General features: G+C 42.8%; 1 protein-coding gene across 50 annotated transcripts in view; it reads left to right on the top strand.

Moving 5' to 3' along the window:
- The window catches only part of LOC122392035, a 108,658-nt gene that overhangs the window by 76,063 nt on the left and 13,981 nt on the right, over window positions 1–18,614 (top strand). For 42 of the 50 annotated variants that reach the window (XM_043386484.1, XM_043386491.1, XM_043386502.1 and 39 more), the window contains 22 exons: window positions 1,174–1,218; window positions 1,419–1,463; window positions 1,719–1,763; window positions 4,607–4,651; window positions 6,941–6,985; window positions 7,241–7,285; window positions 7,486–7,527; window positions 7,811–7,855; window positions 8,799–8,843; window positions 9,109–9,153; window positions 9,449–9,493; window positions 9,822–9,893; window positions 10,116–10,160; window positions 10,389–10,433; window positions 10,701–10,745; window positions 11,904–11,948; window positions 13,721–13,765; window positions 16,941–16,985; window positions 17,188–17,250; window positions 17,565–17,627; window positions 17,940–18,002; window positions 18,336–18,398. In XM_043386484.1, the coding sequence (XP_043242419.1) occupies window positions 1,174–1,218; window positions 1,419–1,463; window positions 1,719–1,763; window positions 4,607–4,651; window positions 6,941–6,985; window positions 7,241–7,285; window positions 7,486–7,527; window positions 7,811–7,855; window positions 8,799–8,843; window positions 9,109–9,153; window positions 9,449–9,493; window positions 9,822–9,893; window positions 10,116–10,160; window positions 10,389–10,433; window positions 10,701–10,745; window positions 11,904–11,948; window positions 13,721–13,765; window positions 16,941–16,985; window positions 17,188–17,250; window positions 17,565–17,627; window positions 17,940–18,002; window positions 18,336–18,398 (1,086 nt within the window). The remainder of the gene's footprint in view (window positions 1–1,173; window positions 1,219–1,418; window positions 1,464–1,718; window positions 1,764–4,606; window positions 4,652–6,940; window positions 6,986–7,240; window positions 7,286–7,485; window positions 7,528–7,810; window positions 7,856–8,798; window positions 8,844–9,108; window positions 9,154–9,448; window positions 9,494–9,821; window positions 9,894–10,115; window positions 10,161–10,388; window positions 10,434–10,700; window positions 10,746–11,903; window positions 11,949–13,720; window positions 13,766–16,940; window positions 16,986–17,187; window positions 17,251–17,564; window positions 17,628–17,939; window positions 18,003–18,335; window positions 18,399–18,614) is intronic. The other 8 variants (XM_043386481.1, XM_043386489.1, XM_043386477.1 and 5 more) reach the window with 8 other exon arrangements.

The raw sequence follows: 18,614 nt of genomic DNA, 5'->3' as shown, positions 1-18,614 counted from the left end.
CAGTCAAAATCACCGCACACCCAGTTCACATACGAGTCACGTAAAATGGACACTTCCTTGTTAACCCTCGCCCATGTAGTTGGTGCAACCCGCCCCCTGAGGTTTATCTTAGCTACACGCCGAACCGTTTCAGATAGCCTGCTCAAATTTTCAGTACCCTATGGGGCATCCTTTGCGCAACTTTTGGTATTTTTTTTTGTCAAGGTCATGTCAGGTCACGGAGTTATGACGTCATAAAGGGAACAACCTCCGGCCAGATTTACGCTAAATTGGAGATAGCTTCACATTGGTATAAATGCCGACTGACCTGACACACTGATGGATTGTTTTAGAATCATAACTGGCTGATTTGACATTGGCACAATGTCCGTTGACCTTTTCAAGGTTACTAAAGGTCACGGTCAGGTCAGTGACCTCGGTTGACCTGTAATGACTTCTTGCACTCGTATGCCTTTTCGGGGTATTTTGATGCCCTGAATTCGAATTTGTTATCCATTTCAGGCATCGTCGGTTGTTTCTTGTAGTTCATTTTGGGTCAGGGTCAGGTCAGTGACGTCACACGCCTGACGTGACCCAATGCACAAATGACCTTGCAGACTTCCGATGCTCCAAACGCATCATTTTTAGAGTTATGACATCGAAATACACACCAAACGATAGAGAATTGATCAAGGATCACGATAGTGAAGGTTTCAAGTCGATATCTCTTACCGTTTTGCCGCAATCGGCGCGGAAATCTGAAAAAGTTAGATTTTTCCGAAAATTTGACCTTTGACCGGTCATAAGTAGGTCAAATGTTGACCTAGGACCAAAAAATATACCACCAATCGCGAGATCTCGTTGAGAGCAATCTGTTGGTCTTTTCCACTAAGCTCTACGACGCTCCGTTTTCAAACGCCAGGGGGAGTCGCACCCCCCCCCCCCCCCCTGCATGGGCGAAGGTGGCAAAACACCGTTTACGGGCGAGGGTTAATAGTACTGAATATTTGAGTATAGTTTCTGACTTCAATGGAACCCTATATGGGAATAAGAAGATGCTAACGAAAGTATTGAGAAATTCAGTGCCCGAAATTTTCAAGAACTTTGCTTCGTCGATACCTTTTAATCTTATCCATGTAAAAAAGGAACCTACCTATTTCAACTTTAATATGACTTAATTGTTTTCTGTTTTAGAGTCTCACACTAAAACCGAAGCGGCCATCATCGAGAAAAAGCCAGGTAAGTTCCAATGCGTTGTTCTGTTTCGTTAAAATTGGCTGCACTTCATAATGAATAATGTATTTTTCAGTGGCACAATTATCCTTTCAAATGCTGTGGATGTTTCTCTCATTAGCATCCAAATCGAAATTATTAACCCTACCAATGTCCATGCATGAGCTTGTGATTGATATGGCGTCTTGTTATCTTTTTTTTTATAGAATCTAAGGCCAGACCCGAAGAAGTCGCCATCAGCAAACAGCCAGGTTAGTAAAAGCATTGCACAATGCACATTGATCGTGACATTAAATAACGTACAATATATTCACAATGCACATGATTATATCACCAGGCCAGTGAAGGTGTTCGTTGAGTGTTAAATGCGTCTCGTATATGATTAACATTTTCCGATCCTTTGCAGCGCATCATGTCCTAAGCTTTCCAATCAGGGAGTCTGATGTGACAACATATTTACTTAACTTCATGGAGTTTTGCCTGATGCATGGAACTTTTTCTTACAGATTCTGAGCCAAAAACTGATGATAGCACCGTCGAGAGAAAGCCAGGTAAGGACATGTACCTTGGTTGTCTTCTTTTTCCATTTATTTGCAAGGTTTTCTGACTGGTGTGTAATGGGCTTGTTATTGATGCTATCTCAAATGCAGCAAAATGCTGTTAGAAGTGATCAGGTTTATTTGATTTAATCTAACATTGTTAATTTACCATATATATTTGTAGCTGTGTCGATAATATGACGGAGGTCAGCATTTGTCCTTTTTACAAATACGAATAAAGATTCGACTTAAAATAAAACATCTCCATCTGCAGCGATAGAAGGTCAAACAATATTATCATAACACTTCGATATAGTTATGAAAAATGTATATTTTTCGCATCTGACCAATCATATTATTGGAATAGCATGATTACGTTTTTCACATGACGCAAGTATACACGCATGTTTGTCAGCATGTTTTATCTTTGCTGATCATACCCGACCAGCACCTATAAGTGTATATTTACACATGTTATATCTGATATTGATTAATAGATTCGGAGCCTAAGCATTAGCAGGCTATTGAAAAAAGCCCGGATAGTGCCTGAACAGTGCACATTGCATTGTAATTTTATCCAGATAAGTAGAATATGTCCAAATGATCATATGTGGCCTGGAGTGGGGACAGTCCTTGAGGCTTAACCCTCGCCGGCCGAGGGGGGGGGGGGGGCGGGTGCCGCCCCCCATAGGGTTTTTTTCGCGATAGCTCCGAACACGCTGGCGACAGAGAGCTGAAACTTGGCATACCTGACCTTTGATCCAAGCCAGATCTTTTGACACCAACCGTATTTTTGGGTCAGGTCAGGTCACTGATTTATGACGTCATAAATGAACCTCTGCACGGTCTTCAGATGTCGCAACTTCGCAACGCCCTCACTGCCAGAGGAGATGTCACAGGGAAATGAAACTTGCAGGATCTAGTATCCATTATGAGTCCCACAACTTGTGTATCTCGGATTTTTCCTAAAGGTCATATGAGGTCAGGTAGGTCATTTTCGTGACCTCACCATTATAAGTCAATGGGGAAAAATGAAAACTGCTATTCTGGCGCCGGGAACGATCTCCAACTATCTCAAGCACACAGAATCGTGATTTGATGCACTCCTTGCAAGGTTAGATGCGTCACTTTTGCAATGTTGACCTTGCGTGACGTCATTTATGACGTCATCAAGGTCATATTAGTTTTTCGTCAATAACTCTTGATCAAATTGAGCTAGCGAGTCGGGAAAGCCACCAATGGACTCGGGAAGGCCTGCCGAATCGAATTATATGCGACATGACCTCTTTCGACCAACTTCGAGACCTGGGGTGCTGACCTGACCTTGACCTGAGGTCAACACCCCAAGTTGACCTGACCCGGACCAAAAGTATATCATTCGACGCGCCTGAGCGAGGCGAACACGATGCTGCCAAAATCGGCGCTCTGCGGCCGTTTTTTGCGAAGTTATTCACGAAAAACTGAACCGTACCTTGGGGCACTTGACCTGACCTCAGAGGTCACCGGTTGACCTAGGACCTTAAAATCGGGTACCAATCTCTGCGTCCCGTAACGGCGCACACGCTCGTTTTTTCCGCGACGCGCTAGCTCCACCAGGGGCGAAACGGCGAGGGGGGGTCGTACCCGCCCCCCCCCCCCCCTCGGCCGGCGCGTATGTAGAAAACCAATAGGTCCGGCGAGGGTTAAATGTCTTGTGTGCATTTCTATCACACAGCTATATGTCTGCGTATGTTTATCCCTCGCCCTGGCAGGGCATTTTTCATAACACGGCCTGGCAGGGGGGGGGGGTCGATGCGACCCCCCCTCGCGATTGGCTCCTATGGCACCTAGAAACACCAAATTTGGTAGGTAGGTGGGCCCTCTGGAGTTCTCGCCCCTGTGTAAATTTGGTTGCTCTAGATCAATATTTAGGGGGGTTTTAGGGGGTATAAATGCAAAAATTTCGCTAAAAACAGGTCAAAAGTTTTTCGCTTATAACTTTTGATCTAATTAAGATAGAGCAAAAAGAAAAACACCAGTGAACTCAGCACGTCAAGGCGCGTCGAATGATATACTTTTTAGCTTGCTTAAGTGTACTTAAAGTTTTTCTTAAATTTTAAGTAAACTTAAATCAATAAATTAAGTTAAAGTTAACCAAATTGCATCACATCGCATGTCATTCGATTCGGCTGATCACCAGGAACACAATGATACCATTTTTTAAGCTCTAGCGTCATTATGTGCCAAGTTATTGGCAAAAACGTCATTTGACCTCAGTTGACCTCATTTGACCTGACCCATGGATAAGTACACCAAACAAAGAAGCACCAAGTGACCTGCTGTTAAGTACTGTGGTTTCAAAGCACAAAAGTGATAGAACGAAGCGGATATCTCCAGTATTTTCCGAATTTAGTATTTTCCCATAGGCTTAACATTACGACATAATGACCTCTAACTGACCTCAGGTCAGTGACCTCAAAAAACCCGAACTATATGTTATACAACTCGGTGAACTTAGCACATCCTGAAAGTTTGAAGGAAATCAGCGCAAAACTGTGAGTTGGACAGGTGCAAAAAGAAAATTGAAATTTGACCATGACCTTGTACCGGTTTTTCTGACCTGGTGACCTGACCCAAGGTCACCCGGACCTGAAATTTTCAGGTCACATGTAAAAAGGTTGCCCCATAGGCTGTGCCAAATTTGGCGGCGCTGCGCGCCGCCGTTTTTACGCTATCTTCGAAAAACCTCAGGGGGGGGTCGCATCGACCCCCCCCCCTGCCAGGGCGAGGGTTATGATGAGGGTTGTTTTATCAGAAGATAATGTCTAGTCGCTTAATTATTTTCATGATTTTGAGCCCATGCAATTTGTTTTTAGATGCTGAGCCCAAACCCGAGAAAGCAGCCATTGAGAGAAAGTCAGGTGAGACACTTGTCAAGTCCACTGAATGCTTGGATAATATGCCTTACGCTTATGGAACGGCAAACCTCTGGGATAGTAACAGGCTAACCAATTTAATGAGAAACAAATTCCTGAAATTTTCAGGAAACTTTATATCGACGATATATCTTAAAACCTATCTTTAAAAAAAAAACAAGTGTGGAAAACGAAAAGGAATGTATCAATATCACCTCCAATATGATATATTTTTATGTTTTAGAGTCTGTGGCTAAAACAGAAATAGTTGTCATCGAGAAAAAGCCAAAAGACCCGCGCGCCGTTGGGCTCTGCCAAGCAACGCGCCCTGTTGAGGGGGGGGGGCAATTTGGCCTCCCCCCTAAGATCTCGAGAACCATGCAACCTAGCGACAAGCGGCAAACGGTGTTGGATAGCCCCATCAGGGAACTACCTTGTGACTCAATTTCATTGACCTAGGTCAAACCGATGACGTCACAGGTCAGGTCAAAGGTCGAATTTTCACCGTTTACAGGCATTTCAAGAAATGCGTTGTAAAATCGAGTAAAATGCATTTCATTGAAAACTATCGATGGGGAAATGTTCTTCAAACACATATTTTGCTACTTGAGGTCACTGATATCAGGTCAGGTCACAGAGGTCAGGTCACTGAGGGTCACAAATCAAAAATATCATGTGATGCATGTTTTATGGTCCATTTTATATGCCAAATGCGATTATGTGGGTCAGGCAGCCTCTGGGGTCAGTTTAGATTATGTTCTGGTGAAGGTCAGGTCAAGGTCAGGTCAAATGAGGTCAAATTTTAAAGCTGATATTTTTGTATAAAATAGGTATTGATTCGATGCAGCTCGTTACGGGGAGTTCAATGGTGGCCTTTGTTTTGCCCTACGTGGTCTAGGATTGCTAAAATATGAGTTCAAAAATTTTACGCCATCATTTTTGAACAGTTTTTTTCGCTATAACTTGGCCAAAAAACGAGATATCGATCTGAAATTTGGTATGGAGGTATATAGAAGCGCAGGTACTATCACATATATTCCGGGTTTTTTGGAATTCGGATTTTTATTATAGTTTTTTTAGTTTTTCTAAAAAAAAATAATTTTTTGAACTTTTAAGTGTCAAAAACCCAAAATTTTGAAAACTCGAGATAACATTTTGTAGCGCCGCTTTTTGTTTACATGATCATAAAAAGAACTTTGAAATTGCTTGGTAACTGTAGATTTGGTGAGTGTTTCAAGATTGCATGTTTTTTTGCTCATTTTTGCTCGAACATGACCTCAGTTTGACCTCAATAACTCCTGACCTAAGGTGACCTAAGACTTGAGATTTGGTGTGAAGGTTTCAAATTGATGCATGGGACTGAAAATTTGGCGGCGCAGCCCCCCCCCCCCCAACGGAGCGAGGGTTAAATGTGTTCTTTTTATTCGTTAAAGTTTCTAGCACCTTTTAAGTAACAAATTATTTTTGGGTACCACAATTGTCTTTTCTTATGTTGTGGAAACTCTTATTATTACCAGTATAACGCCTTTTGGGGCGACTACGGAGCGAGCGAGAGGGTGAGCCTTGCACGTGCGAAATTCCGAGGGAGTACCTCCAACGGACTTGTGCACGGCACCTTACTAACCGGTCTCTAGCGATGTGCCAAATTTGAGCACAATCGGCCCAGCCCTTCTCGAGATCTGGAAGCGGCACCCTGCACGTGCGCACGTGCAAAATGGGTCACAACTGACATGACCTGACTCGTGCACGGCACCCTACTAACTGGTCCCTAACCGTGTACCAAATTTGAGCGCCATCGGTCCAGCCGTTCTCGAGATCTGGAAACGACCCCTGCACGTGCGCACGTGCAGCAGCACCCCAACTCTGGCACATGGATATGCAGTGCCTAGTGGGTACCTACCTACATGCCAACTTTCAGCGCAATCGGCCAAGTAGTTACCGAGATATTGCAACAATTACAAAACTGACACCTCTTCGTTTTGCACGTGGCACGTGCATAAGGGGTCACCCACATACATCGGGAATAGTCCAATACTTGGTAGAAGGAATGGAGCTACCCTACAAAAATTACGGCGTGTAAATCGGTCAAGTGGTTGCTGAGATATAAGCCTCGCAAAAGCGTCCGCACGGCCGGCCGGGCCGGCCGGCCGCTCATACTCAGAAATTTCCGTTAATCTAAGGAAAGACTCCGCTCGCTTCGCTCACTCCGTAATGATTCAAATCTGAACAAAAATCCTACCAAATATCCGTGCATGAACATATGATTAATATTTCGTCCTTTTATCTTTCTTATAGAGTCGAAGCTAAACCCCGAAGAAGTCATCAACAATAAGCAGCCAGGTCAGTAAAAGGCTGCAAATAAGCCATGGCATTGTTTACCGTAAAATATATGCGCGGTGCACATGATAATGTCGCCTGAATAGGGTGGTGTCCGTTGATTGCTAAATGCGGTTCATATATGATAAAAAATTTCCGATCCCTTGCTGAGCATCATGTTCAAAACTTTCCAATCATAAACGTGAGATGTAACTTTTTGGTTAATTTCACGGGTTTATATGTTTGTATGCTATTTTATATAAACATGACTTTTTATAGATTCTGAGCCCAAAGATGAGGAGGTGACCATTGAGAGAAAGCCAGGTAAGGAAATGTCCTTTGTTGTCTTTTCCGTTTATTTGCTTACTTTTCTGACTGATTTGCAATGTGATCATTATTATTGCTATCATAAATGCAACAAAGGCTGTATTTTTTTTTTTTGTTTCTGTTTCATTTGATTTACCTGTTATTGTAAATTCGCCTCATATATTTAATTCTGTAATTGACATCGCATCGTTTTATAGATTCGGAGCCCAAGGCTAAGGAGGTTATTAAGAGAAAGCCAGGTCAGTACATGCTCATTGCCTTGTAATTGCATCCAGTAAAGTGAACGATGTGTCAAAATGTCCATATGTGGCCTGGAATAAGCAGAGTCGTTGAGTATTTGTTGTCATTTGCGCAGTTTTCCTAATTGCACAGCTGAATATCTGCGCGTTTTCATGCTAACGTTCATTTTATTTTTAGTAAAATCTATAATTTTTATTTATTTTTTTAACAAATTCAAAATTTTTAGTATTCTTAGTAACCTATTTTCATGGTTTTGTGAACTGATGCAATCTGCTTTTTCAGATTCTAAGCCAAAACCAGAGAAAGTAACCATCGAAAGAAAGCCAGGTGAGACCCTGCTCAAGTGAACACTTATTTGCCAATCGTATGAATGTTTGGATAAAATGTTTCACGTTTATGAAACATTATCCCGCACCGTAGGTAGATAGTGTTTACAATTGCTTCACGTGCAAAGAGAGAAAATTACCAGATGTCGTTTAACTGATTTGTTAAACGTCTAGACTATTAACAAACTATTAAACGTCTAGTAGAAATTTCGTCTCGTCTTAATTATGTCGTGTTTTTTTTTATATAAATGTATGTTTTACCTTTAAGCGCCAGAAACATATCGGCGGTACGGGATAAAATCTTTAAACCGCTCGTAGGTATATTTTTTAACGTCTCGTCTATCGGCTCGACGTTTAAAAGATTTGTCCTACCTACTCGCGGTTTGATATAAAGTAAACCGGCTGGGGGATAATAACAGGCTAACCAAAATAACGAGATATTCCATTTCCTGAAATTTTCAAGAAACTTTATAAGGTGGATGTAAATTAACCCAGCCCCTGTTCACGAGCTCCAGAATCCCTGTACCGTAACGTCACCACGGCGGTAGAATCTCCCTTCACCCATAGGCATGCATGCAAATTTCATCATCTTTCGAGCGAGCTGGAGAAAAAAAAAACAAGGATTATGTGTCATCAAAAGTTGTACCAATGTAACAATAAGTTCGCCTCATTACGATAAATGGAGCTGAAACTAAATAAATAGGACTATATCGAGCCAAAATCAGCCATTCAAATGACCCCTTCATTTGAACGTGAAAGATTTCCTCTGATGACGTCACCACGGGGCACGGCGCCTTTATTTCCCTATAGTGAACCAACCTGAGTAGTAAAGAAATCTTGAATTAACCCAACCTTGGAAATAATCTATATTATAAATTATCAATGCTAAAAATTGACAGGATTCTATCAATTTCACCTCGAATATGACTTATTCTTATTTTTAGAATCTGAGACTAAAACGGAAGCAGTCATCATCGAGAAAAAGCCAGGTGAGTTTCGATGCGTGGTTCTAATATGTGAAAGTTTATGAGAACCTTGCGGTATAACTGGGTGGCACAAATATTCTTTCTCATATTTTTGTTTTTCCTCTCATTATCCTTTAATTTTTTTGTCTAAATGATGCTTGTAACATGTGTTCATGACGTTTAACGTTTTCTATTTAGGAGCTTCTGTTCCCAATAAAAATAATTTTAAACCTATAAATTTCCGCGCATTATTAACCTTTGATTAATATCGTCCTTTTATTATGTACAGAGTTGAAGCACAAACCCGGAGAAGTTGTTAGCAACAAACAGACAGGTTAGTAAACACACTCCACCTGGGGGGGGGGGGGGGGGGTCATTGTATGCCGCTTTGTTAATGTTAATTGGCATGAGCATTCAAAACGTTTTCCCGTGTAATTTAATGCTGGTTGCGCGGAGTTTTCAGTTGATTACAAAATAAAAGGTCACTTTTAGCAATCAATCGTAATAAAAACACCGTCCTTGACTTTCGGCTGCCTTTCTATATTAACTCAGAACAAATAAGAGAAATGTTTATTATTTAGCCTTGAACACGTCATTCTTTAACTAGTTTTGCATCTCTTTGTTTTTAGATTCTGTGTCTAAATGTGAAGGGGTGACTATCAAGAGGAGGCCAGGTACGTATCCTCCATTACCGTTCGTCCACTCCAATCCATGCGTGTGGTATCAGTGTTTCCACCCGCACTCGAATCGTGTTGCCACGCATATGCTCTCTTACAGTTCAGGTTTCTAGTACGAATCGGCTGACACTACACTCACCAACGCCATCCTCTTAGGTGTAAATGACGAAGTGTGAAAGGCGATGCAGTTAAACCAGTAGCGCGACCTTCACACGATTCCCTGCTTTTATTGTTCTCACTCATAAAATCACGTCAAATTTAAGGGAAACTTTGCTGTATACTTATTTGAAGCATGGTCATTAACCAATTTAATGTCCCGTTTAAGGTCACGGAACGTCTTTGACAAGGAAGCCGTCTTATCAGCATACTATCGAAGACATCTCACGGAGCGAGCGAGGTAAGTGTGTAGCTGCCAGAAGCTATACCTACAGGAGCATGAAAAGAAACAAACGAGAAGGAGAGAGGGGGTAGAGGGAAAGAAGGAAGGAGGGGTGAGAGACACCAGTATAGAAATACAGATAGGTTCTTTTAGATTGGCTAAAAAACATCTTAATCTTCCATCATAACCTTTCATTGAGCGATGCTTGCTGGATCAGATGTCGCTGTTTTTTTTTTTCAGATTCTGAGCCCAGAAGACAGATTGTCACCCTTGAGAGGAAGCCAGGTAGGCAGCGAGACCCAAACTTACCTTAGTCGAACACTGTACAAAGGACTATAAAACTCTCTCGATTAGGAGTCAATGAAACATGCAGAACAAGACGACATTCAAAGGGATAAGTGTGACTTAGTTTTTGAGAACGGCACATTGGTTTTTCTGTTAATATGTAGTAAGTTCGTTTTGGCTTGTCTTGCATACCACGACGTGTTATCATACATGTTCATCGCATTTCAGGTACTGGAACTCGATCGAGAAAAACTCTCGTGCGCAGGGAGCATGGTAAGTGCTGCATTTCTTGTCATGATCTATAACAGGTTCTTGTCAGTTCGCTAAATACTTTGATAGCCAGTGTGTATAGCTTGCATAACTCTCGGAACGGCTAGTATCGCGGCAATCTCTTACATGCAGTTTCATTTTTCAGTCTGCTAGGTATTTCATCTCTTGATGCTGATAAACAATCAAACGTCGGACGAAAACTTCAGAAATACCTTCTTATGAGAAATACAAATTTCACTCATGCCGCCGTTGCCATATATTCCATTCCAGGCGCTACGACTCCGACCAAGACCACCACTGTACGAAGAAAACAAGGTGGGATATAAATTGTTAAAGCGCTGATAAGTACTTACGTGTTTTATTCTGATGGCGTTCTACCCCTCACCTCTACCGATAAAAGTACCATATAAGTAGATGCATAGGTACCCTTATTTGTGCAATTTACGGCATTTATGATTTGAATTAGGTAGATATATTTCCACAATGATAGGTTTTTTACCTTCTTAGCCAACATTAATCCTGCACCCTGTGCAACTAATATTCTAAACGACCAAAGCCACAACTGTTGCATAACATTCTGACGAATACGACATGTTTCCTTCATTGGTTTCACTTTGGCTGCGCTTACCGGCCGCCTAAAACTACCGTCAATAATCTAATGTTGTGACATGAACATCTAATCTTCACTTTACATAAAAGATGATAGTGACTGATTCAATGCCCATTTCTGTCCTCTCCGTGGCCGAGTGGATAAAAGCACCGGAATTCGACGCTTAGGGGGACGTGAGAGCCCGGTTCAAGCCCCGCGGTGCGGGCGGCCACATTTAGCTCCTATACGTGTAATGGCGTGCGTGTCTGTGGCCGGGGCCGCACAGAAGCCATGGGTAACGTGAATGAGCGGAGGGGACCGTGTCCAGTCGTGAGGGCACTTTGAACGTTCGGACAAAATTCTGCCATACAACTGGAATTGCACGATCGGGTGGTGTGGTCAGGGTCAGCACAACAAGCTATGCTTAGTGCGGGCTCTGAAGTCTGATTCCTCAAATCCTCCCATTCAGCCATTCGGACTAAATTAAAAAAAAAAAATCAGACTCAGGACCAAGGCAGAAGGTGGTTACTTTTGAAAAGAGGCCAGGTAAGTGAGTCCTGTGTGTGTACCGACTTCTAAAAAAAGAAATATTTATTAACATGTCAGACAAGCTCTATGCAAAATAGAACGTGTAGAGCGTTGTCATAAGCCACCATGGCTCATTTGCTTTAGCGAATACAAGTGTGCAACTGACATATCTTCTAATTAGTCATTATGTTCACATCAGTGACATCACAGGAGTTTTAATTCATTGATTAGCTTATCATGCGTCTGGTAACACGCATCATGAGTATGCCCCATCTCACTGTATGACAAACGGTATTCGCCCTTCCCTGCATTTGTCATTGCATCATTTGTTCACGGTGACTTGGCCCCCCTTTCAGGTTCTTCACCTAGGCGAAAGATGGTCGGCTTTGAAAGGAGGCCAGGTAAGTGCAGTACAATCACAGAAGCTAGGTGAGAAGTGGCTTTAACCCTCGCCGGACCTATTGGTTTTCTACATAGGGGAGACCCGGGAGGTATAGGGCCCCGGGAGGTATGGGCCATCGCAGTTTTGAAGAAGTGTTGCGTATTTTTACACATTTGACCGCGTAAACTGGTAGCAGCCATTCCGTTATACAACCCACGTGATTTCCAAAATCTTCCTCAGTCTTCTTTAACAATGAGCAGTGATAACGCGTTTTGCCCTCTTCGAGTAAAATACGGTACCTACATACGGAATATTCGTGATAAATTTGAACCAGGCTCGTTTTATTATGTCAACCCATCGCTACCATAAAGTTTAAAACATTCAAAGTAAGACTGGATAGACAATTTAAAGTTTTCTTGCAAGATTATGAGTTAACCCGCGAGTTGCTGGGGGGGGGGGGCGTTAAACGCCCCCACTTTTTTCGCCGGGTCATAGCATTAAAACGGCGCGCCGCAGGCGCGCCAAATTTTGGGTACCTGTAGGGAATTGATTGAACTTTATTATGACAAAGTTTCAAAAAAATCGGTCGGAAAATTTTTGAGATATCGAGGTTTTAGTGACGTCATGATTTCTGAGTTTTCGACCAAAAACGGCATATCTTCAAAAAATCATATAAAATCACAGAATAGACATACAGACATGCCGTAAACGCCATTAGACGGCCAATGCCATGAACAATCAAATGGCTATCTTCGATTATTGATTATCGTTCCGCATTTTCCAAAATCTTGAACTGAATCTTGGCAATTTCTCGTGACTACTTCACGACCATGATACATGCATTTCTTAAATTGAGCTTTTTGAGCCAAACACGTACACGTATGACAAAATGAATGTCACCATCGTGTTCTACGCTCCAAATTACCCATAAAACATGTGTCACAGGCTGCGAATATCAGTTTTGATTTTCGGGGATATGTGCCTACCCGGTTGACCTGACCTTGACCCTGACCTATGCTTGATTGACCCCTACATGGAGCTGACACTCTTGTAGGCCTTATATGATGGATTGTGCACCGTTTTGACAGAGTTTATGACGAGAGGCGCCCATTGCGAAGTCCTTAAATCCATGCTACTGAAAGCCCGATTTCAGGTGTTTGACCTGACCTTGACCCGACCTGTGACCTCAAAATTCAACTTTAAAGTACTCATCTGAAGCGTCTCGTCGCGTTCTTTCGTTTGCCGCCTCGTGCGTTTCGCTGCGCCTATTGGTTATCGAGTTATCGGATGGGGGCGTTTAACGCCCCCCCCCCCCCAGCAAACGGTGGGTGGCGAAATACCCCAGCAACTGCCGGGTTAAGATGTAACGCGCATTCTGGCATCCTAACCGGGAGGTTCGGGCCACCCACCCCCGATGATCCTAAATCAATGAAATGATGCTTTCATTGAATGACCTCTTCAATAAGTTTTACTTTTGTCGCACAAGGTCGAAAATTTAAGTACAAATTGCATTCAAACATAAAAATATTATTTGTCTTATTTCATGGAGCATGATTAGAGACTAGAGTTTACCAAAATATTTACATCATAGGTGGCGGAACGGGGAGGGCACCGCGGCACCGTGCCCCCTATCTGTCATGGATAACACACAATTATATTTATGTAGTACATACTTAGTAGGATGAGGTATCATGAGTAGGTATGCCCCATCTCTGTATGGCAAACGGTATTCGCCTTTCTCTGCATTTGTCATTGCATAATTTGTTCACAGTGACTTGGCCCCCCTTTCAGGTTCGTCACCTAGGCGAAAGATAGTCAGCTTTGAAAGGAGGCCAGGTAAGTGCAGTTTGGTAATCATAATCACAGTAACTAGATGAGGAGTTGCTTTTAACATTGTATTGAACTTCACTTTATTTATTAACTTTATTAACTTTATTGAACTGTGGGCGGTGAGAAAATGCATGATGCTGAGAGTTAGGTACCTATATTCAGTTCTGGGGAGTACCTACCTATGTATCAACGCAATACGTAACCGATTGCTATAGTGTTCAGGAGGTTGGCTCTTGCTTACAATGACTGGGCCAACCAGCTTGATTCTTCTTTGCCTTTCACACACAACTGTCGGAACCATCTCCGTGAGTCCAACGCCATCTCGCGGTTAGGCGCCATCTCCGCTCCACCCCTCCCCTTGCCCCCACCTCCTTTCCCTTCACACTCCCCTGGAGCACTGCGCAGACCTGACGGCCGGTGGGCGGAGCCAGCCGGGGTCCGGCTCATTGTGATTGGCCAGCGTCTTATCCTATCACATGGATCAGTGGCTGCACTTGCAGCCCATTAGTTGTAACCAGTTCAACAAACATCCCCATAGGTCATACACCTAGTTATTGTTTTCATTATGTTTTCTCTCTGGATTTTACCTTTTTGTAGACGAGCTTTTGAAGGAATTCGACTTCCGTCCTCTCAGTATCGACTTGTAATGACTAATGGTGTAGGCATCAAAATCTGACGGACAGTTCTGGGGATTAATTCTACAGACGCGGTAGGTACTGATAATTAACAATAACAGTCAACTGAAGTTCTAATATGCATTTTCCAGCTTTTGGAGCAAGAAGGAAACATGTTGAAATCGTAAGATCAGGCACTGAATTGAATTCATAGTAGTCAGTCAGACCGGTTTGCGATCTGAACGACTGAATATCTGCGATGTATTTGTATGAATTTATTTATATTCATTCACTGATGATGGTGTTAACCCTCGCCCTGGCAGGGCATTTTTCATAACACGGCCTGGCAGGGGGGGGGGGGGTCGATGCGACCCCCCCTCGCGATTGGCTCCTATGGCACCTAGAAACACCAAATTTGGTAGGTAGGTGGCCCCCCTGGAGTTCTCGCCCCTGTGCAAATTTGGTTGCTCTAGGTCAATATTTAGGGGGGTTTTGGGGGGTATCAATGTAAAAATTTCGCTAAAAACAGGTCAAAAGTTTTTCGCTTATAACTTTTGATCTAATTAAGATAGAGAAAAAAGAAAAGCACCAGTGAACTCAGCACGTCAAGGCGCGTCGAATGATATACTTGTTAGCTTGCTTAAGTGTACTTGAAGTTTTTCTTAAATTTTAAGTAAACTTAAATTAATAAATTAAGTTAAAGTTAACCAAATTGCATCATATCGTATATCATTCGATTCGGCTGATCACCAGGAAGACAATGATACCATTTTTTAAGCTCTAGCGTCATTATGTGCCAAGTTATTGGCAAAAACGTCATTTGCCCTCAGTTGACCTCATTTGACCTGACCCATGGATAAGTACTCCAAACAAAGAAGCACCAAGTGACCTGCTGTTAAGTACTGTGGTTTCAAAGCACAAAATTGAAAGAACGAAGCGGATATCTCCAGTATTTTCCGAATTTAGTATTTTCCCATAGGCTTAACATTACGACGTAATGACCTCTAACTAACCTCAGGTCAGTGACCTCAAAAAACCCGAACTATATGTTATACAACTCGGTGACCTTAGCACATCCTGAAAGATTGAAGGAAATCAGTGCAAAACTGTGAGTTGGACAGGTGCAAAAAAAAATGAAATTTGACCATGACCTTGTACCGGTTTTTCTGACCTGGTGACCTGACCCAAGGTCACCCGGACCTGAAATTTTCAGGCCATATCTGAAAAGGCTGCCCCATAAGCTGTGCCAAATTTGGCGGCGCTGTGCGCCGCCGTTTTTACGTTATCTTCGAAAAACCTTAGGGGGGGTCGCATCGACCCCCCCCCCCTGCCAGGGCGAGGGTTAATACACCGAAACCGGCTGGAAACATGTTGCCCTTGAAAGAACACCCGGTAATCGAGGACTAGGGTCTATTTTCATTATATGCTCTCTTCGACAAGCGTTAGATACGCTGTATTGCACTGTTTCCATGTTATAATTAGAGGCGCAGAGGTACATTTTATCTAACTTCCTATCAATTGTATACAGTTACACAGCTGCTCGCACAGGCCATTTTGAGACTTAACCCTCGCCCATGTAGGGGGGGGGGTGCAACCCCCCCCCTCTGAGGCTTTTCGGAAATAGTGCAAAAACGGCGGCGCGCAGCGCCGCCAAATTTTGGGTACCTTATGGGGCAAACCTTGCGCATCTTTTGATAAAAAAAAATTTGACCGGGTCATGTCAGGTCACGGAGTTATGACGTCACAAAGGGAACAGCCTCCGGCCGGATTTTCACAAACTGAGTGCCAACGCCCGAGGTTTCCTGCCGGTGGTACGGACATCGGTTGATGGATCGTGATGAAACTTCCCATGCATGTTGGGGCAAGTATTGGCTATCATATGGTATAAGAAACTTGACCGGGTCAGGTCAGGTCACGGAGCTATGACGTCACAAGAGGAACAGCGTCCGGTACTATTTTTGAAAAGCGCCCGAACCACTATTTTGCTAATTCTTGTCACCTCAATGGGAATATGCAGCAATATTAGCTTCTATAGGGAGCAAATGGACCTCCCAAATCCAAAAATACAATCAGATTTCAAAAATTTAAATTTTGATTTTTCGAATTTCTGCCGCCGACTGTGACCTTGCCGACTTCCGGCGCTCCCAACGCGCCATTTTTAGAGCTAGGGAAACGAAATACATACCAAACGATAGAGAATTGATCAAGGAACACGATAGTGAAGGTTTCAAGTCGATATCTCCCACCGTTTCGCCGCAATCGCCGCGGAAAGTTGAAAAAGTCTATTTTTCCGAAAATTTGACCTTTGACCGGTCAAAAGTAGGTCAAATGTTGACCTAGGACCAAAACATATACCACCAATCGCGAGATCTCGGCGAGAGCAATCCGTTGGTCTTTTCCGCTAAGCTCTACGACGCTCCGTTTTCAAACGCCAAGGGGGGTCGCACCAACCCCCCCCCCCCCCCCTGCATGGGCGAAGGTGGCAGATCGCCGTTTACGGGCGAGGGTTAAGAAGTAATTGGCCGTCACCTCACACCTGAATGTTTTGATAGCGTCTTTTGCCCTAGGTTCTGGACGTAAAAGGAAGAGAGTCACCATGGAGCGGAGGCCAGGTAAGGCGATTATGACTTACCAAAGGAGTCAGTTTCAGTCAGCAATAACATAAGACGGCCAAATAAAATAAATTGGCAATAAAAGGCATTATCACAAACACCTTTCAGAAAAACACTTAACATGACGAACTGCCTCTGGTGCGCTGTTTGTTCTAAAGCATGATTGTTCTTGCATGATTGTTCATTTATTTGCTTCTTGCAGGCTCTTCAAGCGTTAAAAAACATCCACGGACTCGTCGTCGATCGAAGAACCGTAGTGGGAGAGGTATGATATAGGCATGACTAATGGTAATTTCAATACAACATTACAAGAACAACTTTTGCGTGGGGCGGTGAACCAGTCGGCAGTCTACTTTTCATTTACCGTCTGCCGAACCAATGTTATGACTTACCAAAGGAGTCAATGTCAGTCAGTAATAACATAAGACGACCAAATTAAATAAACTGGCAATTACAGGCATTAGGTATCACAAACACTTTTCAGAAAAACCACTTTAAATGACGAACTGCCTCTGGTGCGCTGTTTGTTCTAAAGCATGATTGTTCTTTCATGATTGTTCATTTCTTTGCTTTTTGCAGGCTTTTCAAGCGTTAAAAAACATCCACGGACTCGTCGCCGATCGAAGAACCGTAGTGGGAGAGGTATGATATAGGCATGACTACTGGTAATTTAAATACAACATTACAAGAACGACTTTTGCCTGAGGCGGTGAACCAGTCGGCAGTCTACTTTTCAATTACCGTCTGCCGAATCAATTTTATGACTTACCAAAGGAGTCAGTGTCAGTCAGTAATAACATAAGACGACCAAATAAAATAAATTGGCAATTACAGGCAATATCACAAACACTTTTCAGGAGAAAAAAACTTTAAATGACGACCTGCCTCTGGTGCGCTGTTTGTTCTAAAGCATGATTGTTGTTGCATGATTGTTCATTTCTTTGCTTCTTGCAGGCTCTTCAAGCGTTAAAAAACATCCACGGACTCGTCGCCGATCGAAGAACCGTAGTGGGAGAGGTATGATATAGGCATGGCTACTGGTAATTTAAATACAACATTACAAGAAGTAAGAACGACTTTTGCCTGAGGCGGTGAACCAGTCGGCAGTCTACTTTTCAATTACCTACCGTCTGCCGAATCAATGTTATGACTTACCAAAGGAGTCAATGTCAGTCAGTAATAACATAAGACGACTAAATAAAATAAATTAAATAGATTGGCAATTACAGGCATTATCACAAACACTTTTCAGAAAAAAAAACACTTTAAATGACGAACTGCCTCTGGTGCGTTGTTTGCTCTAAAGCATGATTGTTCTTGCATGATTGTTCATTTCTTTACTTCTTGCAGGCTCTTCAAGCATTAAAAAACATCCACGGACTCGTCGCCGATTGAAGAACCGTAATGGGAGAGGTATGAGATAGGCATGACTACTGGTAATTTCAATACAACATTACAAGAACGACTTTTGCCTGGGGCGGTGAACCAGTCGGCAGTCTACTTTTCAATTACCGTCTGCCGAATCAATGTTATGACTTACCAAAGGAGTCAGTTTCAGACAGTAATAACATAAGATAAGACGGCCAACTAAAATAAATTGGCAATTACAGGCATTATCACAAACACTTA

This window comes from Amphibalanus amphitrite, unplaced genomic scaffold, assembly GCF_019059575.1.
Source record: "Amphibalanus amphitrite isolate SeventyFive unplaced genomic scaffold, NRLGWU_Aamphi_draft 000466F_arrow, whole genome shotgun sequence".
Taxonomy (NCBI): Eukaryota; Metazoa; Arthropoda; class Thecostraca; order Balanomorpha; family Balanidae; genus Amphibalanus; species Amphibalanus amphitrite.
The sequence above is the reverse complement of the archived record's forward strand: the minus strand, read 5'-3'. Positions and strand labels throughout refer to the sequence as shown.